The sequence below is a fragment of the Culex quinquefasciatus genome, chromosome 3, assembly GCF_015732765.1.
Source record: "Culex quinquefasciatus strain JHB chromosome 3, VPISU_Cqui_1.0_pri_paternal, whole genome shotgun sequence".
Classification (NCBI taxonomy): domain Eukaryota; kingdom Metazoa; phylum Arthropoda; class Insecta; order Diptera; family Culicidae; genus Culex; species Culex quinquefasciatus.
This window is the reverse complement of record NC_051863.1, coordinates 82,731,676-82,757,366: the sequence shown is the minus strand read 5'-3', so window position 1 is coordinate 82,757,366 and position 25,691 is coordinate 82,731,676. Positions and strand designations below refer to the sequence as shown.

Genomic DNA, 25,691 nt, shown 5'->3' with positions numbered 1-25,691 from the left:
GTCGTCGGATTTTAAACACGTGGCAAAAATCTTGTTTAGAGATACACCCTGCTGAAATATTATTCTAGGAATCTTGGAGGGAGCATGCCGTGAAAGCCGTCACGAAAAAAAGGTACGACTTTGAGATGCATTTTTAACGGACGAGCTCCGACGAGGTCCCCATTGCCGTCTGTCGGTTGATACGCCCAACTATTATGCGTAAAACGTCAGAATTATATTTTGAATATTAGTGGAAAAAATATGTAAGGTACAGGCATCGAGATACTTACCGTTTCATCTCTCATAGTTACAAATTTAAGGAAATTTCTCAACAGTAAAACAAATAAAACACAGGGTTTGGTTTTAGCTTTGTGTTATGCTTTTTTCAACAAATGTTATTTTTTGTTTGGTTTTTTTTCATCAGTTTCCTAGATTCCATCATATCTTTTCGACACTTGACGAACGCTTAGGTATAATAACTAATGTACGGGAATTCGAACCATTCGCCGTGCATTTCATGCGAGTGAGAAAAAAAATAAACAAACATAAACAAACTAACAAAATATAATGGCCGACAACGCGTGACTTTTTTATCCGTAGGTGACTTAAACGCAAGCATGACTATTTACACCAGGTCGATTTTAAACTGGTTTGTGCCTCAGTTGGCAGAAGATATATAACAAAGGGATAAACTGTGACAGCGCAAAGGGTCAGCTTTTGATATGTATAAAATAATGTGGGTGAACCAATGATTTGCTGCAGACGCGTGCTGATTTCTGTCGATCAATTTAAAAGTTTACTACTGGAATGAGACGCGCACGTTGTGAAATTTACCAATAGATTCGGTGTGTAGTTGTGAATCGAAGCAAAAGCACGGCACGGCGAATGAGCTTTTAGCGGTAACTAGCTATTGTTTTAGATTTTTTACAGCTTCTACGAGTGGAGTAAACTGACCCGGTTGTCGGATAGCATTTTGTTGTTGTTTTTTTTGAAATATCAAAATATACTATGGTACTTTTGTATATTCTAAAGAAATAAAATTCTCTGTATTTCATGTTTCCATACATTTTTGCGCTTACGTGGTTCAAGTTTATGTTTTGTTGCCGATTCAAGTGCTTTATCCTACTTTTTTATGCCAGCTATCCATGTTAAAACTTTCATATATCCTATCTTTGAGTAAACTTACACTATCCTCACGGTTTTCTCTGTTCACATGTTTCCTATATAAACTTAGTACCAACTTAATACTCTCGTTCCTCTCATTTAATGTTTCCTAATAAAATTTACTTCACGACTTTCGTAAACATTGGCTTCAGATTTGAATAGATTGGCATAAATTAGCTTTATGTATTTTGTTTCCACAACGGTTTTGGTTTTGTCCACATCGCATCGTTTATGTGAATTTTTAAATTTTAAAAATATACATAGGAATAACGCACAGAAAATGTTGCATGCACACACTCAATAGAATCACACATCGCTCTTAGATCAGCTAGTAAACTATGTTAGGTTTTTCTTGTCTCTGATTGGTATCTTGACAGGCAACTTTTCATTGTATGACACTGTTTCATTTGTTTTTCTCTGTTTCAATTAAATAAAACATAATCAAAACACGGTTGTTTTACATCATAAATGTACAATTGTAAGCACAAGCGCGCGCAAAACGCATGTTTTGTTTGTTTTGTTAATTTGGGGCATAGATGACCGAACCGTCACTACGGTGAGAGTGGCAATTACAGTACTGATTCCATCTGAGGGACTTCTTTGCTGGCATCTTTGTGGTTCCCGCTTCCGTTCACTGTGATGGTTGGTTGTTCCGTGGATGGACTCGGGGCTGTTTGGACAATTTTCGGAACCATCGTGATGGGCTGATCGTCGTCGGCCAAATCTTCCGAGGGTTCTTCGTCGATGGGTGTCAACACCTCAACGTGAACAGGTGCTTCCTCCGGTTTGCGGAATCTAAACAAAAAGTGCCCAAAATGGTTAGTAAATAAACTGATTGATTGACCTAGCCGTGTTACCTCTTCATGGCCGGTGCAGCGAAACTGAAAATGGCCGACAGCCCAAACATGCCTCCGGCAACGAAAAACGGAATCGAGTACGTTTGTGTAGCGTCGTACAGTGCACCCGCCAGTGGCGATCCGACAATCGTGGCCGCTCCTCTGAACAGAATAAGCAACCCGAACGCGTTCGTGAGTTTGTCCAGACCCAGCAGATCGACCAGAATAATTGACGTCAGTGAAATGTAACCGGCTGAAATGGGATATTCAACGAGTTATTTCGAATTCTCACAAAAAAATTAACTTTTTAGATTCCAAATTCTTACCAACTGCGATTCCGAACGCAATTGCCATGACCACGTACGAAGCATAACTGTGGCAGAACGGGGTGAGCGAAACGGCGAACGTGGAAATGACCAGGCAAATGTTGTTCAGGAACAGTGCGTCTACCTTGGGGAAGTCAGCGACATAGCCGCAAACGATCCTACCGACCGTGTTGGTGATACCGATGATGGAGATAAGGAATGAGGCAGAGTTTTGTTCAATTCCCTGAAAGATGTGAAACAAATGTTGGTTTTAATTAGGGTGCTGGAGATTATATAGTTGAATATCCAAAAAGGTAGTCGGATTCAGAACAAATCGATGGAGGCGCTTGGTTCCATAGAATGTATTTATAGCATTTATACCGAGAATTTGAGCTCATTTTGTGGGCCGGAAATAAACATAAATTATATCTTGTCGATTGGAACGACTTTAAGAGTCTAATTCTAACATATCTCACGCAATGTTGGAATTCTTGCGCTCTCACAAGAGGCATTCCTCTTTCTCGAGTTTTCGTCGCGAGACCCGAGCTTTCAAGAGCAACTTGCCAACTGCCCGCGCTCTCGGTAGCACTCGCGAACCGGCCAGCTCACGAGCCAGAATTGCCCGCGAATAAGAATTAAAACGAGTTGGCAAGAAAAAAAAACAATAAAACGAAATTTTTACATCGCGTTGTCCGCATGGATAAGCCTGATAACACTGACATACATAAAATTACAAAAATGAGTTTGTCCGAAGGTTATGTGTGGTGAGTCACCCAAAACCTCTTATACGCAAATGGACCGACGTTTTACTTCCCCATCCGATAGAAGGCCAGGAGGATAAGGCGGGAATCGAACCCGCGCCCCATAGCAACTTAGGGATCGGCAGCCGAAGCCGCTAACCAACGCGCCCCTGTAACTCAGGGTTTCCAGATTAATCTTGGAATACCAGATATTTGAAATACCCGACAGAAGAAAGATTAACCACCTTCTACTCCAGATTTTGACAGATTTTGCCAAATTTCGTTTTATTAGGGCACATTTTTTTTTTGTACACAAGAGTGTATCTATCTCACACTTACTCTCACACCTTATGTAAACTGTCATTTGAGTGAAAGGGATAAACTCTTGTTTACAAAAGCTATGTGCCCTTATGAAATGTTTGGCTACGTTTTATGTTTTCAGCCGATTTTGATTAAATTTCTAACCAATTATTGAATATTATTCATATTTATAAGTTTAATATTTGTAAAGTGCTAATTAAGCCGTTTCACTACTTAGGATTCATATTCTCGCTATTTTTCTTTTTAATATTAAAATTGTATATGATTCTATGGATTCTGAGAGTGTGAAGAAAATTTCTAATTGGCCAATCTTAAATGATTTTCCGTAAACTTACATCAAGCACTGCTGCGTCCACAAGATACACGAACGGCACATACAATCCCGCCATGCCGAAAATATTGGAAATGCCGATCATCATAAACACGGGATCCTTCAGCAAGCTCACGTCCATCATCGCCCCGATGGCATTCTTGAACGATTCCGGAAGCTTCAAACACGGACACAGATCATACTCTGCGAAGCAAAATTCACCATTAGCACCGCGCACAACTTGCGAAGTTATTCAAATTTAAAATCTTACGTTCCGTTCCCTTCTCGACGTCCTCGACGCGGACATCGTTCCGGTGGTCACGCTCGAACTTGGTCAGCGAAATGACCGAGTTACGGTAGTTGGTGAGGGACTTTTGCGACTGGTACTCTTTGAGGTTGGTAACGGAACCCGAGTAGAAGATATCCTTACGACTCAGCGGACGCACCATGGCGGGACGGTCGGCCTTTAGCGATGCCTTCGACGTGTACATGCTGCTGCCATCGTCCTGTGCGAAGAATTTAATGGGAAAGAAGCGGATTTCGGGAGTAAAGAGAGAACATGTTAGTTGAATGTATTTTTCTAGGGGATGAGCAAAGCTAAAATCGCAAACAAAGCTACACGTGCATGGTTAATTGCTATGTACTGAATTATGTAAAATTAAGATTTATACATCTGGGTACGTGTGCAAAGCAAAAATTAAAATGTACAGTTAATTGATTCTATGAATGCTTGGAATATTTGTTTTTAATGCAATGAATATCGGGAAACAATATTATTTAATACGATTTCACTTTTAATTCAATATATTAAAAAAATAACTTTTAGTTATGTGTTCAACCAAATTCTTGATACCCTAGTTTTATAAATGTTTTAGTAGGGGTTATATAAATCACATGCAAGTTAAGACGATAGCAAAATCAAACTTTTTCGATATTTGTTCGACTAGAAGGACTAAACTATTCTATTGTTAGTAAAATGATGTAAAAGCATTATGGGACAATTGATGCATGGATATTCTATGGAATGAAATCTTTTTAAACCTGCTGAGATGGACGATTTTTTGTTGAAAAATGAGAAAAAAACATTTAATAAATATGACGGTATGGAAAAGATGAAAAAGCACAGCTACTTAAAATAAAGCTTAAAAATAACAGCGCTGAACACCTAAGAAAGAAAAAAGTCCTGACTAACTTTACTACTCGAACGCGTGCCAACAACAAGCACATCACTGTGCAAGAGACTTGCTCTTCAGCGATGGCTGATGAGTGGCTGGCGCATATGCTAATTGATACCAATTTTACATCATCTTGTTAAAATGATAATAATACTAATAATTACAAGCTGATTAGAAAGGTGTCGTGAGGCTATACAGATCCACACGTTCAATGTTAATTGAAGCAAAGTGCAAGCAGCAGGGTAAGAAAAATCATATATATGCAAATTGTTGCGATAGTCAGATTGGACAGGATTTTTTGCCCTCGCTCGTCCATCTCACGATTGATTGATAATATATAGCAAAATAAAAAGAACGGGGGAGGGGGAGGGAGGAAAGTGCAACCAAAAGAGCAAAATCCAATCAACAACACGCTCAAAACCGATAGGTTAAACCAGTTTAGCTAGATCATACGAAGTAAAAATTTCAAAAATAATAAAGAAATGTGGCTGCTACTAACTAAATCTTCAGCGTTATTATTTTTGCTGCCGTTGACAGAGCCGCGTGACACTTTTAAATGCATAGATTTACGTACGTCTCCGTTGCTACCAACGTCACCTCTTGAGCTTGCCTTAATGGCAGCCAAGGATGGCTTAAACCTTTCACCTGTTGAGTGCTTGCGGATCCGGTCGAACGTTGGCACGGATCCGTTCTTTGGAATACCTGGTGATAGAAAGGAAAGCATGTCAAACTAAGGTGCCAGGCAAAGCAACGTGCAGCTCAATAGTACCTGATTGATGACTAGTGAATGCCGGTTGGGAGGCGTTCCGTGGCAAATTGTTGGAGCCGTACTCGTTGGCATCGGATTCGGAGTTGGTGTTACGTTTCTTCTGCAGTGGTTTCTTCATCTCTATTTGGCTGGACTCGGACGAAGAGTTGCTAGAACCGTTTTGCTCCTGGACCTTGGATTCGGTGATTGTGGGAAGGGTAGCGACCGCGTGCATTCCTCCTTGTTGTGCGGCCAACTGATCCAGGGCCAAGCTCGAGTGTACGCCGGGGTCGGCATTCAGCGGAGCTTTCAGTCTTTTTTCCATCGTTCCATCGGGCAGCTGGACCATAAAGTAGGAACCCCCGATCGAGCCGCGCTCCATCTGCATGCGTTTCTCTTCGTACATTCGCTGCATCAGGGGCTTTACCTTGTCGTCCTCCTTGGGATAACTGAAGAAACAAAAAGAAAGAACATTAGCGTGCCGCCATATACCGCAAGAAGACGTTTCTTACGTGAGTGGCCGCATCATAGCACCGAACACTGCGCAGTTCAATATTAGACCAGCTAATATGAGGGTGGAGTTCTTCCAGTCAAAGTTCTCCAGCAGCATGTTGGCCAGCGGTGCAAAGGCGAAGGTACCGAAGCCGGAACCGCACACGGCGATACCGGTCGCCAAGGAACGTTTCGTTTCAAAGTAATACCCAACGGCGACGACCGCTGGCAGGTAGATGAAGCCGAACCCGATGCCACCCATGACACCGTACGTCAGCATCATCATGGTCACATTCGTGCTTAAGGTACTGAGAGCAAATGCCACGCAGGAGATTATACTACCAGCTATACAGACTGTCCGGCAGCCATACTTGTTGGTCAGGGCCGAAACCACTGGACCTGCGCTTAAGTACATACCGCTAAGTAAACTGCCCACCCACGCAACCGTACCCTTGCCCTCGCCAAAATACTCCACGAAATCATTCAAAAACACACCGAAGGTATACGCGATACCGTCCACTATCATGTTACACATAAACGACGCAAACACAATCACCCATCCGTAGCTGCAAGTGAACAAGCAGAAAAGAAGTACAATTAGTGCAATGAGAAGTTATTTTTAAATTTTTATTCTAAATGAGTTTTGATGATTTATCAACAACTATTTTTAACAAAATTACTAAGACCTTTACTGCCGCTCGAAGCTAGTCCAACCCAAATGTAATTTCGTCAATTTTGAGGTAACGATGCAGTTCGGTTCAAAATCATGTAAACTATCAGAAAAACCAATAAAATTTTGTACTTTGTTCTAGAAACCCGGAGAAAACCCACTTTTTCGTGAAATTCTAACTCGTAGCCTTATGGGCGGGACAAATTTGACATGTGTTTTTCTCGGCTTGCTGTTTTTACATATGGGACGGACTCGATTAGAACGGCAGTTTATTGCAATTATATGTAGTTAGATTCACACTGCCCATAATTGAAAATTCGGCTATTATGCCAAATCAAGTATTCCGAGAAAAACGCGTTTAAGTGTTTGTCACAAAATCTCCGTCAAGACAATTTTCCATAAGAGTGGCATATTAGCCGTTTGGTTTTTCGCATCGGCAGCCGAGTCTAAACACTATTTCAGTGAAATTCAAGTTCCAGGAGATGTGTTGGAACATCCTCTACCGCCTGGAGCTGATATCTCGTTTTTGCCAAAAGTGGATATTAGCCGTTTTTTCAATGGTGGGCAGCACAATTTTGTGATATATTTAAACGGCAATGGATTTTTTCTTACTAGACTTGGTTTCGATCAGAAATTTAATTCGTACTATAAAAATAAGTCAAATTCAAACCGAAATGGCACACCATGAGTTTCCATCAAAAGCTTCGGAAAAGATCGGAAAATTACTGAGATATCGACATTAGGAAATGGTGGGTTGTTTGGGTTTGGGTCCTCAACGATACCTACAATTTTCCCGAAGACACCAAATTGATCAGAAAATTCACTCAAAAGTTACAGCTTTCTGAATATTTACGTACCATTTTTGTATGGACAGCTGCCAAAATTGTATGGAGACTTGTATGGGTGAACCAATGACGCAAAATAGCTTATTTGGTCATAGGGAAGGCCCCCACAAAGTTTGAGCCAATTCAAAAAATACTAATGAAATCCATTTCCGGTTTTGGTAGAGAATTGCTCATATGCTTCTTAGTGATTTCTAATTTCTCAATTTCTAATTCGGAGGCCTTGTGGTTTATGCACGGTCTCTTAACACCGCCATCAGAGGTGACATTGGGTCTGGGGGGTAAGATTGGGTCATACAAATTTCTGCATTTTTGTTTGACTCAATTTAACCTCCAGACCCAATGTCACCCCTAATGCGGTACAATACTCTGTGGTCCAGATCGCAAAATTAGGTGGAAAATTGATTTTCCGTAAAATGATGAAGTTTTGGAGCAACTTTTGGTTTGGTTGGAAATTAGGGTGGTTCACTATTAAGGTGATTTTGAAAATCTTTTCAGGAATATTTTTAGGATTTTTTTGCCTTCTAGAAAGTTGTTGGGCTTGCCAGTCCAAGCAACTTTGTCGAAGACACCAAAATTTTATCTCGTAATCTACGCCTTCTACGACCAAATTTATAGAAAGCATCTGAGCAAACCTTCAAAAATCAGTTTTTTGAACGTGGCAATTCAGGGTTGAGTTTTAGAGAAAAGTGGTATTCGGGGCACTTTTAGAGCTCTAAAAAACAAACATTTTTATTTCTTGGCAAGTCAATTTGGACTTAAGGGTCAAGCCAAATTCTAAGCGCCAGGTTTCATTTGAAAGAGGAGATCTAATTTTCACGGGAAAACCTTTTGGGATCACCCTAACTAATTTCGAAAATTGTCCAAATATATGTTTTTCCATGTAATTTTGGCCCCTAAATCTGAATCTATCCTCAGAATTGACCCAAAGTGTCGAAAAAATGATTTTTGGTCATATTCGGACAATTTTCGAAATTCGTTAGGGTGATCCCAAAAGGTTTTCCCTTGAAAATTAGATCTCCTCTTTCAAATGAAACCTGGCGCTTAGAATTTGGCTTGACCCTTAAGTCCAAATTGACTTGTCAAGAAATAAAAATGTTTGTTTTTTAGAGCTCTAAAAGTGCCCCGAATACCACTTTTCTCTAAAACTCAACCCTGAATTGCCACGTTCAAAAAACTGATTTTTGAAGGTTTGCTCAGATGCTTTCTATAAATTTGGTCGTAGAAGGCGTAGATTACGAGATAAAATTATGGTGTCTTCGACAAAGTTGCTTGGATTGGCAAGCCCAACAACTTTCTAGAAGACAAAAAAAATCCCAAAAATATTCCTGAAAAGTAAGATTTTCAAAATCACCCTTATAGTGAACCACCCTAATTTCCAATCAAACCAAAAGTTGCCCCTTTCCATATGCAACAACTCTTCTGAAGACACCAAAGCTCCAAAACTTCATCATTTTACGGAAAATCCATTTTCCACCTAATTTTGCGATCTGGACCACTGTAATGTTTCAAATTAAATGTGTTTAAATTATTTTATTTATACTAGTACGAACCAGTACGAAGCAGTCAAATCCAACTTTTGCCTCTAGAAATTGTTTTTGTCATGTTTATTTCACACTAAACCATACTTATTTCTGGAGTTTTTTGTTAGGTTCCAATAAACCAAATTTTAAGTTTTTGCTCTTTGTGTGTTTTTAAATACCCCTGACTAAAGGCAGTATCAAAAACAGCCAAAAAGCAAAAACTGGAAATTTGGTTTATTGAACCTTTTAAAAAAACTCGGCATTTGTATAAACTTGCAGCAAGATAATTCGATGTTGACAAAATATTTCCGTAACTTTTGCGGAAGTTTTCTGCTTATCTTTGCATGCATATTCTCATTCCTCGTGAAACTGTGGTGATTTTGTTTTGATGAGCTTTTTCATTCATTTTGTATTTACTTAATGGAGGCGCATGGTGTTTTGTTTGACTGTACAACTATAATTTTGTTTTTTGTTTCTTCTAACAGTGTTATTATGAATAGCACCATCGATAACACTTTGCTAGTCGTTGTCATTCGATTGGTTTGAAAAAAAAATGAACAATGATTAAAAAAATAAATACAATTTACTTACCCGCCATCCGGGGGAGGCGGCATATCGTGATACCCACACATTCCATCGTCATCCTCAGGTGATGCCTCTTCCTGTAGTTCGGCTGTTAACCTGGACGCTTCTTCGCATGCTATATCGCTATCAGTCTGTAAGGAAGAGCAAAGTAAAGTGGTTTAATGAATGATACTTCGTGTTGATATGTAAAATAGTTTTTTTTATTTTAGTTTTTTAAATGAAGTTTCAAAAACTTTAAAATCAAGATATTGACACCCGTGCTAAACCGCTTCGATCTTCGTTTGTTCATGCACAAATATCTAGTTCAAGGCTACGTTATAATACGCGTATTTTTACTTTCAAACGCCTCGTGCTTGGCTCAAGTGTCGCAGTGGACGCGTTTCACTACAGACAATTTGCAATTTAATTTGACGAATTCTATCAGTTCCGCCACTTTATTTTTTTCCTTAAATTTGTCAACGGCCAACAGCAACAGAAAACTCATGAATCGAGCTGTCGGTCAGAGGTTTTTCTCTTTCTTGCAACACTAAAAATAGGTCACTTTTACCGATTGTATACATTCTGAACAGAGACAAACCTTACCGGTTCAACCCAGTGCGCGTCTGTTTGTATTCCTAGACTTGATCTCGTGCTAGAAAAACTCACACGACAGACAAGACGTCGGCGGTCTTCTGTGACGTTTTTTGGGGTGGCTTGCGCTTTCTGCAAAAACGGCAGTCAATTTCATGCACTGGCGAACAAAACAAAATACCCCACGACGATTCGCCCGCAGCTCGACCGCGAAGATGTTGACCAATTAATAATTTTCCTCTTTGATTAACGCTAATTGGCTTGTCCAACTTTTCTCTCTCGAGCTCTGAATGTTCTCGCAAGCTGGAAACAGCATGGGACATTCTTGCGACCAAACTGGACACGAAATTTCCCACTCAGTCCAAAAGCATCAGGCAGAGTTAAATATGCTGCTAGAAACAAGCGTGGCGAGGGTGATTAAGTTCAATTGATGCCACGCTCAGCTGATATTAGGCAGAACATTCATCTTCAAATTTTCTAATGTCAGTTGCTGCCTGCTAACCTAACTCTTTCGCCGAACAAAGTGCGGATACGCCTGGCAACAGAAAGATGTGCAACCCGCGCGGCTTGAGGCGAATTTATCTCACTTTTATGGACTTATAACATGTTGACATACAAATTCATTAAGGTTGATTATATCAATTTGCTCGTGGTTGGTGGCGGCGTCTCAGCTCAGCTTTTGTTCTGCCTGATGTGATATGGCTGTATAAAAAAGGAGAAACGCCGTCGTTTGTCTGTTGTTTTCGGTAATGTGATACATTCGATCAAAATATTGTTTTAGTTTATTTTCTGTCCCTCCCTGGAGCCAGTGATACCGTGCGGCACTTGTCAACAGCTGGGCGATGATGGACAGTTCAGAGTATTGCATCTTTTTCTGCGAATTAAGTGGTCTTTGATTGTTTTAGAGCAATGCTAATTTTTGGTACAATATCAGAATTAGCTTAATGAATTACATGAGAATTCGTATACTGATTTGCTGGACAAATTTAAACTTATATATCTAACATAATAACTCAATTCACTGCCAACAATGAACTTAGGCAGGTTACATTTAGCTAATCTCACATTATTGATTTGAAAATTAATTAGAGCAAAACACTTTGTTCTTTGTAAAATTTTGTTCAGGGCTCAAATATGACCACAAAAGTTCCCTAAAGTTATACAGGAATATGGAATCCAAGATGGCGACCAAAATGATGCATGATAGAGTATTGAAAATATTTATTCGGTAGAATAGGAAATCGACAACTGAAATTCGACAAATTTTAGGTTAACAAATTCGAATTTTATGTTGAAAAAAAAACAACAAATAACAAAAACTTCGGATAGTCGAGCCTGGACTGTACATCCATTTCCAAACTCAAAGCTAAAACGGTGCTCTAGGAACTTAAATCCCGATTCAATCCGATCGTCGGAAAATTTTGTTTGAAGACATGACCATTTGAATTTTAATCAGACCGATCATCTTAACAATTTAGTATCCTTAATAGCACGGCCACTGCTGTCGAGTCCATTCTGCAGAAATTAGATTTGCTAATCTCTATCTGACAACAAGCAATATAGTAGGTATTGCGTACAATAATTCGACTCACTTGGAGCCCTTTTGATAAAGCGATGGACCGATAAGGTCCAATACTGCCAGCAGCGACCATCAATCACTCTCCACTAGCTCACTGTACGAAGCAAGGACGAAATAACGAGTCTAATCATGATGTCAGCCGGTGATAATTCAATAAGTTGGCAGCAATAAAATGACCATACTCCAAAGCCTCCACCTATCACACTCACTCTCGTAACGGGGCTACTTCGTTACGTTCTGATTGTTGCTTAAGCCCATTGGACGATCAATAACGTCGTTATCACACTATCTGGAAGCCATTCAAGTTCATCTTATCAATTCTGCTTCGAATACGTCGCTTCAATTTGGTTTCGAACGTAGCAACAGGGAATTATCATTGCAGCTTTGGAAAATCTTTGATCGGTTATAAACCCCTCGTGTACATGGAGGAATTCCAATGCAATGCCACAAGTGGTGATTTCACTTTCAAATGATAAGATAAATTTAGCTTAAGGTACTCGTTATGGATTGTAACCGACGTGCTAACCAGTAGCACATGATGGCACTTAATCTCATGTATAACTAAATTTAAACTTTCACTGGGTATAAATAACTTCACTAAGTATTAAGGAATATAAGTTCCCTTACCATACGATTTTTATCCGACATTTTTGAAATATGCACTGATTTAACACAAATGAACCAAAATCTCAAAACAAATTTACACTTTCAAAGCACTAAACTAACATCGCAATTGAAGTCGTGCTCCTGTGAATGCACTTTTGGCGGGAAGCACCACTGTGAGTCAAATTGTGACAACCGCTTGCGGAGGTCACTAATAAACTGACTGATGTGGGGGTTTCCAGCTGGGACTCTGAGGAGATATTCCTTCCAATTGAACTCGCGCTCTGCTCACTCTCCGATACCGGGCGGAATAATGGGAGAGTCAAGTGTTTATTGTTTCATGCGTGAACAAACAAGTCACAAATTGATACTGTGCTCCAGATTGGACCGGCCAGAATACAAGCTCAGCCTGAAAACGATTCGAATATATTGGGTATGTCCCATATATACCAACACGAGTACGACAAATCCTTGATAAGGAGAAAGAGTGTTGGGTTGGGTTTGCGCTGAAAATATTACAAACATTTCAAGAGATTGCATTAATTGGTCACTACTACGTTAGTGATTAGCGCTGAGCATGGACCAAACATTAGTCATAAATGGTTTCTTGTCTTTACAATTGCTTAGAACTGATACGGAGCGGAATGCATATGGGTTGTTCCATCCCAATCGTACAAAAAAAAGTGCGAAATTAAAATCAACATTGTTTTTATCAATATCTAACTTGGTTAGGCTATTGATACCATCGAAGCAAGTAGGAAACCCAAAGTATAAGTCCATGCAGATAGTCCTTTCGAAAAGAAACGAGATTAAAGTTCAATTTGGCGAGAGTAAAGACCTCTCACGCAACAAACAACAACAAATCATGTTCATTCGGTCATTAACACAGTTCATCCCATTGAGTGGCTTATATGAACAAATTACCGCCACTTAGTTACCGAATCGTGGTGGCTGAAACTTTTTTTCTGAAGAGTGAATTTTTGGAAAATACACCCACGAGTAAAGTACTCTCGGTAATTTCGAGATTTATCCTCTCCGTCCGTGCCAGTTAACTACCGAACCATGCTCTCTATCCTCTCGTATACCGATGCCCAGTTCTGGGTGTAAGAATTTCAATTTTCAAGCTGCGATATCTCTGTGATCAAGAACTCATTTAGAAGAAAATTGGACGTAGAATCGATTGATATGCTTAAAACCCGATTTGGGCTATAGTCAGGAAAACTTAAAAAGGGTGTTTTTTGTAAGAAAATCCGCTCAGTTACTTATTTATAGAAAGTTATTTAAAAGGTCTATCCAACGCGTCCAAAAGGATCTAAAGATGAAGATCTGACAATCCTATCGATAGTTATGAGTATATGATGTTATATTTAGAGGCCATTTGTAGGCTGTAATATTTTACCAACAAAAAACTCTATTAATGTAAGGAAGGCAATAAGTATTTTTTTCAATTTTGTTTTCTGTATTTTTTAAACTGGTTGCAGCTTTTTGGGTGCCTTCCGTATGCTAAAAAAAAGCCAATTTGTACACCCAAAGGGAAAATATATCTCAAAATCTGCAACAGTGGATTTGCTGCAGAAAATGTAATATTTTATTACATTTTTTGCAGCAAGCCCGTAGATCATTTTTGCCCGCGTGTAAACACGTCAGCGATCTGCAGTTCTCACCAACACATATAATGCAGGTGTGTCCCCGAGCAACACTCCAGAGAGAACATAGGGACGTGGCGTTACATCGTGCTGCCACCTGGTTTTTTTAAGCGCAAGAGTGTAAAAGTGCTGAGTCATCGTCTAAAAATAGACGGCGTCCTATCTCGCCCAGCAAAATGAAGTCGAAGTAGTCGGTTTCGATGAGCAAAAGTGGAAAATGTGGTCTAAAAATAGCGACGCCATCCCCCTATTAGGATCGCACTCTGTCCCTCACAATTTATCAAGCGTCCATGGCGCGGAGGTAGCGTGTCGGATCAGCAACCTAGAAGTTGACGGTTCAATCCTCGTTCTGTTAAGATTTTTTTTTCTGCAATACAATCAATCTGCCGTCGGTAATGTCGATAATTGTCGGTAACGGGCAAAAATGTCATACCCCTATAACGCAAAAAATGCATGAGGACAGATTTCATGCAGATTCTGATATACTTTCATGCCGCCATGTATCACAATCATGCGACCGCCGGTTGGGTGTATCATCAGTTTTTTCATATCATTTTCCATACAAATTTGGCAGCTGTTTATTAGGGTGGCCCAAATCTGGGCTTCCCCCTGCTACAATATATTCATAGAAATTAAATTGCAATCAGCGAAATAACGAAATAAAGTTATCTGCAATGACTTTATTGTTTCATATAAATAATAGTTCATTTTGAAAATTTGAAACTTTTTGATAAAATTGTAAAGCACACAAAAAAAATTGTTCGCTTTTGAATACAAACAACTGCAAGTGTATAATGCAGTTTATTATCCTTTATTCTTTTAAAATTGCAAAACCTTCTCAAGAATAGAAAAAAATCAACCCAGGATGTAAGGTAGAGTAGTCATCAATGAGACACGGGGAACAATGATAAAATGGCTCTCACAAGTCGTAGTTTCAACCAATCAGGCTCATATTTGGGGGAAAGGTGTGTCTACTATATACACGTCTGCCATATTAGTGGCTTTGGTTATGGACGCTCCCTTGAAAAGTTATTCATAAATGTTTGATTCTGGGGTGTAAAAGTAAATTATGGTCAAAAAAAACTTTTTCGCTCGTAGGCTGCCATTTACACCAAAACTAATATTTCTTAAAATTTCTTTCGACGTTCTATAGGGATTAAGTTGGGCTACAATGTCCTTTCCTTTGATTTGGCCAAAATTTAGAATATACTCAGAATCCAGGGCTGTCTCATTGTTCCCCACTCATTACAGCCCATGGGTAACAATGAGACACTTTGATTTTTCTTCAATAAACTTTTCAAACTCGATGGAAATCTTTCAAAACATGAATTAAAAGTGATTTTTGGCATATTTATAGAGTTTAAACTTCATTTAACCAAAAATACAAAGTTATTTGGTATTAATATATGGATTTTACAAAATTGAAATACTTTTTAGTGTAACTTTTGTTATTAAAGGTTTCATGTTGGCAAAATTGCTCTAAAATGTTCAAGGCTAGTCACCTGCAATGGAACAATACAAAAACATGATGTTTTGCTAGAAAAATGTGGATTTTCGTAGAGTGTCTCATTGTTCCCCAGCTGTCTCATTGTTCCTGCCAAGTGCGTCTACAATGAGACAGTTGAATAACTCTGGCTGTAGATGTCGGATCGATCTCATATTTTTGTCAATGTTAGAACACATTAAAAGAATGATAATGCAACTAAAAGCTCATTAAAACCTGCTGATGAAAAAATTAGAAAAATCGTTGAAAGTTGAAAACCAAAAGTGTCTCATTGATGACTACCCTACCCTAATTGCTTTAGGCCAGAGCAGTGCAGCCTCATTACTATTTTTTAAATATTTAATAGGCTTTTTTCACCAAAATTACGTAAGAAACATACTGCATATGACAACAAATATTAAGGTTCTTGAATGAAACTAGGTTTGTACTCATTTAACAATACATAAGAATAGCTTACCCTTGTGACTTTCCGTCCTTTCCTGTTCGACATTTTTATTCTGAATTTGATAAACTATCTCTTAAACACTAACTTGGCACAGTTGGCTTGCTGCTGCTTGGTTTCACTTGCCGGAATCGACACACTATGTTATTCGCACGACTCAAAAGGGATTGACCCTTTCACTGATGACGACACTTTTTTGTTTGCTACAGTTCTCTTAAGGCACTCATTGTTTCCAGCTTGGTTGATGTTGGGCGGCTTTGTGAGTCGTTGCAGACCCGTTTCCGGCCTCGGTTCACACTAGAATGAGCGACTGCGCGCCCCGGACTGTCGAAGGAGAAACGTTCTAGAGTGAGAGACAAAGTCGTTTGCCCAGATCAGAAGACCCGTCATCGCTGTTTCTGGTGTTGTTGACTCTGGTTGGCACACACGTACACCCCGTGAAGAGTGCAATTTATTCATGCAATTCTCATGGCACTATTACAAACATCCATCCTTCAACATAGCATATCTATCGCGTTCTGTTTAATCATCCTCGAGTGCTCGGGTGATTAGTCGTACTATTATCGGGAAGGAGAGCTTTGAAATGAACTCTCTGTGTTGCTTCGAGTCGTTTTAACCAACACGAATGTGGAGCATCATATGACTCTCGTTGGTGTACTGCACAGTGACGAACTATTGCATACATATTCAGCGTAATCTATACCAGAGTCTAGTCTGACCGACGACAAACTGCCCACAGCACTTGATTGATAATAAATACAATCAATACGCCACACTTGCCGGGGCAGAAATTGTGCTAATACGATTCGATGGACAACCCTAGCTATTGTATAATCATTGTCAGTGTACAAACCACACACGTGATTTTAGTCATTTTGAAGCTTGTGTTGCTACGTACCTATCGTTGGGTTTATATTCCAACCAGTGATAAGTCCATCTCTTCTAATCACGGTCAATGCGAGCATTCTAGATCAAATGGGATTAACTTTCCTCTAACGAGCTTTAACAGCTATTAGATGCTATAGATTCTGTAGTAATGTACAGCCATTATCACATCGGAAGAATCTCCGGCATGACACGTTCAACATTGTGATGAGCTCCGCCCACGTGGTTACTCAGATTGCAAACGAGACAAGTTTTTATTGCGCAAAATCTGCCAGACTCCGATCGACCAAAAACTGAAAGCTGCGTCTGGTGTAGTACGACTAACCTGCATTAAGTAACGTACTGGCATTGACATCTCCCAGCTGGAACAGCCATAGCAGCCAGTCGATCGTACAATACGTATGGGTATATTAAAATATTGACAAATGTAGCACAGAAGGCACAGTCACATTTAGCATCTGGTTGGCCCTAACCTTCTTTGTCGTGGATTAACACATCTGCAAATGTGAATGCAACTACACAGTGCCGGTTGCAGTGCATTTTGTTGCACCAAGTGATAGCTACAAATTTTGCAAATTAAGCCTCGCTTTTTATGAAATTTCTTATTGTAATTTAAACTCATCATAATTGTAATACACCTTGCGTCTCCATTAATACAGGGATCAATCTGTTTAAAACAATGGAAATACAACTTAATTTATGAGTATCATGTGTAGGAACAGGGATAGCAGTTTCTGAGGTAGCTTCAAATTTGGGAATCGAAGTACAGTGTACATTGTACACTTGAGTAATTCTAATTTGACTTCAATTTCAACCGAGCTGATATTCGGTATTAAGAATCAGCACACCAATGCAATTTAGCCAATCACTTCAATGTTTGCATTGCCTTTATAATAAAAATCCTTTAAATTGAAAAAAGCATTTCTAAAACTTTTAACATGCGGTGTATCCTGTACACTCATTTCAGCCGACCTTCGCTGTTCATTTTTTTATGCACCGTGCTGCAACAGCCATACCAAACTCACTCAACCCAAGTTCAGGGCGCTTATCTGGCTTGCATTTTATTCAGCAGATTCAAATTTTAGCAGCAATGAGCAATGCAGCACAGTCCGTCAAGTTTGTAAGTTTAATTCTTTTATCGCAAGATACACCTCGTTATATCAACGAATATGTGCAGATCTGTGCATGCATTAAGTCGTCGCAAAAAAAAAATCTGTACGTTTTATCGGTTTCGCTCACGTGTTTCCATGAGTGTCAAAACACGTTCTCATGAATATGCGGTTAAGGTTGTATCCATCCATTCCATGCCTACTTTGATGAATGAATCAGCGTTTCGCGCTTAATCGGGCGGCGCCAAACGGCAACCAACCAACGCTGCCGACTCTGGACGAATGGTAGACCCAATGCGTAGAATCAAAACAAAACAAGAAATAAATAAAAAAAAAATTGAAGAAAGGAGTTGGGCCGTATCAGTCGTTTCTTTCTTTGCAACACTGGCTTTGTTGACGAAGACTCTGGCTGGTTGAAAACAACAACAGTCCTTCTGCGTATCGTTGACCTTGGTGTTTAATTCAGTACCGTTCAAAGGTGTTGTTTTGAAACGCCAAAAAATGATCGTTTTGTTAAAATGAATCAAGCTATAAGAAAAAATTAATTATGAAATCCGACTTACCAGGTCTCAGTACCGAAAAGGACTCAATGCTAATAAGGTTTGCTCCGATTAAATAAAACAGATTTGTATGGTACAAACCACTTAAACAAATTAAAAAGAATTGATGATGTTTGATTTGCATTTCTAAATTGCAATGATTATTTTCAGAAATTATAAAATCATAAAATGTGGTGATGTTGTGTTAAAATTACTGCTCAAAGTTTTTGGATGCCGGGCCAATTTTGAAGCTCAAATGAGCTGGCGGGCCATATGTATAAATGTAGAAGACTAAAAAATTCATCTATTACATGAAGTTTTTCTATATATTTCATTTTTTTTTACATTTCCGTTATTTAAAAGTAAGGCCGATGCAAATATTTTTAAAAGTTTTTGTCCCTCGTCTCTGGCCGGAGTCGAGGAGGGGGGCAAAAAAATAAAAAAATATAAATATTAAAATATCATGCCATAGTTTCAACATTTGCATGGAAAAAGTGTTTTAAAATGTATTTTACACTAGTTCAGTTGTTTTGCAATAAAAGTTTTCAAATAATGTAAAATTTGACGAAAACAAAAATTTTAGCGAAAAAAAAACTTAAGCGATAGTAGACATCGAAAATTTTCAAAAATTCAAAAGATTTTTAAATCAACCCATACATGCTAAAAATGATTCTAAACGCAGGGGAATTCATTTTAAATTGATTTTAACAAATTACACTTAAAATTTCATAAAAATATTGAAGTTTTTTGAAAAAAAAAATATTTTTTGCCCCCTGATTTTTCGGGCCAACATTGAAGGGGGGGAGGGAGACAAAAACTTTAAATAAAATTTGTACCAGCCTAATAGAAAACGGAAAATTACTGTTTTTCATCAGTTGTGTTGTGATAATTGTTTAGGGTATTTGAAAAAAGGTATTTAGTTGAATGTACTTGTATTTTAATTTAAATTTTAAGTATTGTCTATATTTTGAAAATTATGACATAAAATCAGAACAATTTATGCTATGGCATAATTTTATCTTTGAATTGTTACACTCATGAAAAATGTTTCAATTTTTTTCCAACAATAAGGCCGATGCAAATATTTAAAAAAGATTTTGTCCCTCAACCAGGGTTGCGAATGAGCGAGCGCTCACGGAAAGCTTGCTCGCTCCAGCTGGAGCGTGAGTTTTTATCAGGTAGCTCGTGCTCGCTCACGCTCACCAGAGCGTTTTGCGCTCACGTGAGCTGGTGAGCCAAAGTAGGTAGTTGTTTTTTCCTGTTGAAGCATCTGCCTGTTTGAAACGAAGTTTCTAGAACTATCTCAGCACAGGCAGCAAAAACAAACAAGAAAGTGGTCGAACAAACAAAAGTAGGCAATGAAATGGATTTGATCAGAGAACCGAAATTTACGTTCTATTTAAAATCTAGACATTTTTCGAACAAGGAACAAAAAACTAAATTGATAATGTAAACATTCATTGGCGTGAAGAGATGCACTGTTTGTTCACAAATCAAATCCATATTGTATTGTTGTTATGTACAAAAAAATTGACAATTTATGTATATTTTTTCAATTTTTAAATAATCTTTTAAACAGTTACAATCATCCATGTTCAAAAAATCATATATAACTTGTAATTGAATATTTTCAGAGGTTTGGTTGCGAAAGTGTTGAATAAAATCCACTTGTTGGAAGAAGAGCCAACCTTTTCGTGGTGAAAAATGTTGACAATTCATTTGATTTGAGTCAAAAGGGTTATTTCAACCCTTAGGAATTTTGAGGCATATATTTAAAATTGAACTGTTTCAAAAATGTTACCCTACAGAAAACAGATTAATGATATATTTTAATCAACCAAGCATTTAACCTTGAATCGAACTTACCAAAGCATAAATCTTCTTGAATCAATTCATTGTTTTGTAAGTTTTTCTAAGGTTTACAGGACCTTTATTTAGGCGTCTATACCCCTCCTCCCCTCTCTGCTGCAATAAGGCCTTTAAATTCTAAAAATATTTATACATTCAACGGTATGTCTAAAAATTATTTGACCCTTGCGAATCCAACCTTTTATTTAAAAACATGATTGATAAAAATGAGCTATTCCAATTCATATATCATAAAATTTGTTCACAAAGTCATATTTCCACAGCCCTACTGCACCTTACGCAAAAAATCCATCTAGAATTGAAAAAAACTTTCTCAAAAACGTTAAATGATTAGCGACACGTCCAAAATGAGCGCTCCGTGAGCGAAATATGAGCGTGAGCGCGAGCGTGGAGCAAACGCGAGCTGAAAAAATCGGAGCAAACGTGAGCGCGGGCAAACGTGAGCTAGCTTGCGCAGCGCTCCTCCTCACGAATGAGCGAAAAGTGAGCGCTCACGAGCGCGTGAGCGCGTGAGGAACGCAACACTGCCCTCAACCCTGGCCATGGTCGAGGGAAGGCAAAAAAAATTAAAAGAATTATGAAAATGGAAAATACAAGCCAGAATATTCAACATTTCAATGAAAAAAATGTTGGGAAATGTTTGAAAAACACACTTAGATTCGCAATCATAACTTTAAAAATATGTAAGATTCGACGAAAAAATACATTTTCGCGAAAAACACTTTTGGTTGTTAATCGAAAATTTACTAAAATTCTAATTATTTTTTAATAAACCCGAGCGTGCCCAAAATGATTCTAAACGCAGAGGAATGCATTTTAAATGAATTTCAGCTAATTGCACTTAAATAACAAAGTCAATCAGTTTAGTTATCAAACTGTCATGAGTTCGAATCCCGAGGTGGAATGTTTCTAAGTTCAAAGGAAGTTTGAGGCTCAGTTTATTGAAATGGTCATAATGACTTTTAAATTAATATGGAACGCTTATATTTTTGCTACTATTACAGTTTTATTAAAAAAAAAACAAAGCAAAATAAGGTTATGTGTGGTGAGTCACCCAAAACCTCTTTTACGCAAATGGACCGACGTTTTACTTCCCCATTCGAAAGAAGGCCAGGAGGATAAGGCGGGAATCGAGCCCGCGCCCCATAGTAACTTAGGGATCGTCAGCCGAAGCCGCTAACCACCGCGCCACGAGGCCTTCCCAGTGTTGTACCTATGTCAAATTTGAACTTTTCATTAACATTTCCAAAAATATTTGATGAATATTTTGACATTATTTACTAGTTTCACCACGAGTTTCACTCACATTGAAACGTGTGAAAAAAGTTTCAATTAGAAAGATTTTTGAACAACATATTTGTATCGTAAAATAAGGATGAAAAAGAATAAATCATTAGTTTAATACTAACAAAAAACTAAACCTGATCAGCACTAAAAGTTTAAAATAAAGTTTAATTTTAAAAAAGTTTAAAATCATTTTACAGATGGTCAACGGGCCATTTTACTCGATCATTCGTGGGCCACAAAATATCACCTCGCGGGCCACGTTTGGTCCGCGGGCCAAACTTTGGTCACCCCTGTTCTAGTCCATGGGTAACAATGAGATACTATGTTTTTTCTTAATTAAACTTTTCAAAATCAATGGAAATCTTCCGTAACATGAATTGGAAGTGATTTTTGGCAAATTTGTTGAGTTTTAACTTTATGTTACCAAATAAATTAAGTTATTTGGCATAAATATATGGATTTTACAAAATTTTAATACTTTTTAGTATAACTTTTGTTAATTAGAGTTTCGTGTTGGCAAAATTGCTTTAAAATGTTCAAGGAAAGTCACCTGCAATGGAACAAAACAAAACATGATGTAAAGCTCGAAAAAGATTGATTTCCGTAGAGTGTCTCATTCCTGCCAAGTGCGTCTACAATGCGACAGTTGAATAACTTTGGTTGTAGAGGTCGGATCAATCTCATATTTTGGTCAATGTTAGAACAACAACAATGAATTTTCTTTCAAAGATATGAATTTTGCGTCGCTTTCAATATTTTGACAAAATTCCTTCAACAAGTTGTTTAGAATACTGCCCTACACATGCTGTTTCCTTTTGGTAACGATTATCCCATTCCTTGTAAAGTTATGGAAATCGTCATTAATCAATGATTGCCATTTAGGATGTCAATGATTGCACCACAAAATTATATAAATTGTTAAACGCATTTGATTTAGATCGAGAATTCTTTCAGTGGCTGGAAAAACTCAACACCCGGCACATGCTGACTCTGTTTGGTGCTGAAATTCGCAAAATTGAATTTAATGCAGAATATTTTATAGTGATGTTCAATTTTCTTCCATAATGATCAATGGCTTCACCTTAAAGAAAGAAAATGCAATAAAAAGCTCATTAAAACATGCTGATTAAAAAATACAAAAATCGTTGAATTTTGAAAACCAAAAGTTGATGACTACCCTACCCTATTTAAATTTTTAATCAAAAAGAACTGCGTCTCCAGCTAAAATTTTTATGGAGACACATAATTAACTTGTAATTGGACCTAAAATGAAGCTTAGATTGCTGATATTATTGTTTACAACGATAAAGCTTATTTTTCAGTACAATGTACAGTACACTAGAGTACAATGACCATTTGTGCAACCACAAAGAGTTTAAAATGGATTTTTAAATCAATTTTGAAAAAATAGCCTCGCGGTACTTCTTGACAGCTCGTTCCAAGGGGACCATAGTTAATCCTTCGAAAAAATGTTGCCTTGTCAATTTTTTTTTTGCATTAAAATGAAAAAAACATTGATCAGAAATGGTTTTTCATCGTGTTTTTTACCGTTGCAGATAAAAATTGACATAGGGCTTTAGTACCCAATTATACTCACTAACTCGATCCATCAGTCGAATAAAGCAATTATTGAAAATTTGTTTCATTTTCCACACAACCGGTACCGGTACGTCTTTGTTTTACACACGAAACAAACAAATTGCGCCGATTCAACTACACTTACGACGTCTCCGGTGCTAGAGCGTGTCGTTGTGGTGTTTTGTTTTCTACCTTGTCAGCACTAACCCTCCGCGCCGCCACGCTGATTAATTGCGGTGGGGTGGGGTATCGAAATGCACTGCCATATCTCTGCGGCCATTATTCGCCTGGTGGCCTTATCGTACCAACTTCCAACGTTATAAACAGACTCACGGATGGACATCAACGATAAGCGAGTGGTGCTTTTTACGTGCTTGATATGCAAAACAAAAAAATAGCAAAATCGAGCGCGCCAAAAAAATCACGCTTATCGATTTTTGATGAGGTCAAACATTTAAAATTCAAATCGCAAGTCAATCCGGAATGGGATTCGTCCTTAATTTCGCGGACGTTCTGGTGCTCATTGGTGAAAATTTCCACCAAACACCAAACAGCTGTTTTGGGAGCTGTGGGAGTATGTGTTAATTTGTAGCTTACAACCGGGTTGGGTGTATTGCAGCGCAAAGATAGAACCTATACTTAATTATAGTGTTTATGTGTGTACTATGGCTGAGTCGCGGCGACGAGTTCGGGAAAAAGAACGTATGAGTATGGCTTCGTGCTATAAAAAAAAATGTTTGTGAGTTTTCGTCGAACGCGACATGCAGGGTGGTGGTGTGTACGGTAGTAACCAGAAGCAACAACACTTTTACTAGACGGTCAAGATAATTAGGGCAGACTAAAATAATATATATGTTGATGCCGTCGTTTCCCGCTCCGGCCACTGATCGTTCCCGTGGATCACATCGTCACATACACTAAACACAGTTGGCACTAGATTCTTTCGTTTTTCACATCTCGCGAAATCAGGCATGTTCGCTGATCTTATTTATGCCCACTGAGTCACACACCATCATCAGGTTGAGCTTGATTTCATTTTACTCCCCCGCGCGCGCAGACGGTTTTGGCACAAAGAAATGGCGGAAAAATTAACAATCTTTTTTTTTGCTTTCGATTCGAATCGAGGTCCTTGTTTCCAAGAAGAGGGACGATGAGTAAGTTTTGTGCTTGTGTGCTCTAAATCTAGCGCAAAGGACGAGTCCGCCGATACCGTCCTTCAAACGGCGCGTCAATCAAAGTTTTCGCACTAAACCAACCTGCCCTCCACTGCACTGCCTTCAAACTACAATCGATAATTATGCAAAACTTGTACCGTGGCCACTCGGACACTAAAACACACTCTACACTCCAATCTTGCACACACTTTTCTTCGTTACTGTCGATCGCCGCGATCGTAGTAAGCACGACCTGCTTGAAAGAACTGCTCGAATTGTACTGAAAGCTTTCGACGAGACGAAGATTAACTGCGCTCCGCGACTACTAGTTAGCGCGAGTTCGATCGCGACTCTGAGAGAGCTCCGAGAGAACGCTTGCAAATTTATGATCTTCCTCTGCCGACTGCTGCTGCTGGTCACGGTGAGAACCGATATTGCCAGAGTATGCACACGGTGGAAAACTCAAACCTGAGTCGGTGTGTGATTAGAAGAAGGTCCTAATGTATTAGTGGGTGGGTGGAAAGGTGTTGGATATCTCGCGAAAAAACAACAAAGAGCGCTAAATTTCCACTGTGGGCCAGTGTGGTGAAAAATCGAATATGTACATGGAAATGGAAATCGATCGTTGTCATTCTATATTACATTCTGTAGACCGTAAACCGTGAAAATGAATGCCATTTGTGCAACAATGAAGTCATGTTTATTTTTTAATGACCTGCTTTTTTCATGTCGTGCGAAATCGCAAAATATGTCGTACAAATATTATCGGAGGGCTGATCAGATTATGTCAGATTCTTGAATAAATGTTTGAAAAAAATATGTAACAAAAATTATCAGAAATTTCATCGTATCACTTAGGTACCGTGATTGGTTGAAGATTTTTTTAATGCAAAATACGCACTTAATTACCCTGGTAAACGGTATTTTCAAATGTTGATCGTGATTACAAAATATGCCCTTTGATTATTTTTCTGTGGAACATTTCCGGAGTTTTTTTTATATAAAAGGTCCAATAAACCAAATTTTTAGTTTTTGCTTTTTGGGTGTTTTTTAATACCCCTGACTCAAGACGGTTTCAAAAACACCCAAAAAGCAAAAATTGAAAATATGGTTTATTGGACCATTTTTAAAAAAAAAAGAAGTCCAGTTTTGTTACCCCGCTTGAATGTTTTTTGACGTCAAGATCAAATGTCTCATTCCAAAACATTATCAAAAAGTATTGAAAAGTTGGCCACC

At 38.4% G+C, this 25,691-nt stretch overlaps 1 protein-coding gene across 18 annotated transcripts in view; it reads right to left on the bottom strand.

Annotated features, from left to right (window-relative positions):
- Positions 1–335: 335 nt before the first annotated feature.
- The window catches only part of LOC6033988 (monocarboxylate transporter 9), a 32,716-nt gene continuing 7,360 nt past the window's right edge, over positions 336–25,691 (bottom strand). For 9 of the 18 annotated variants that reach the window (XM_038259524.1, XM_038259518.1, XM_038259520.1 and 6 more), the window contains 9 exons: positions 9,697–9,821; positions 6,091–6,636; positions 5,600–6,027; positions 5,330–5,532; positions 3,927–4,161; positions 3,681–3,859; positions 2,306–2,528; positions 2,001–2,232; positions 336–1,938 (listed from right to left, as the gene is read on the bottom strand). In XM_038259524.1, coding sequence (XP_038115452.1) covers positions 1,713–1,938; positions 2,001–2,232; positions 2,306–2,528; positions 3,681–3,859; positions 3,927–4,161; positions 5,330–5,532; positions 5,600–6,027; positions 6,091–6,636; positions 9,697–9,821 — 2,397 coding nt within the window. In that variant the 3' untranslated portion in view covers positions 336–1,712. Of the gene's footprint in view, positions 1,939–2,000; positions 2,233–2,305; positions 2,529–3,680; positions 3,860–3,926; positions 4,162–5,329; positions 5,533–5,599; positions 6,028–6,090; positions 6,637–9,696; positions 9,822–12,466; positions 12,680–16,049; positions 16,378–24,557; positions 24,817–25,691 lie in introns of those variants that run through there. The other 9 variants (XM_038259528.1, XM_038259530.1, XM_038259529.1 and 6 more) reach the window with 9 other exon arrangements.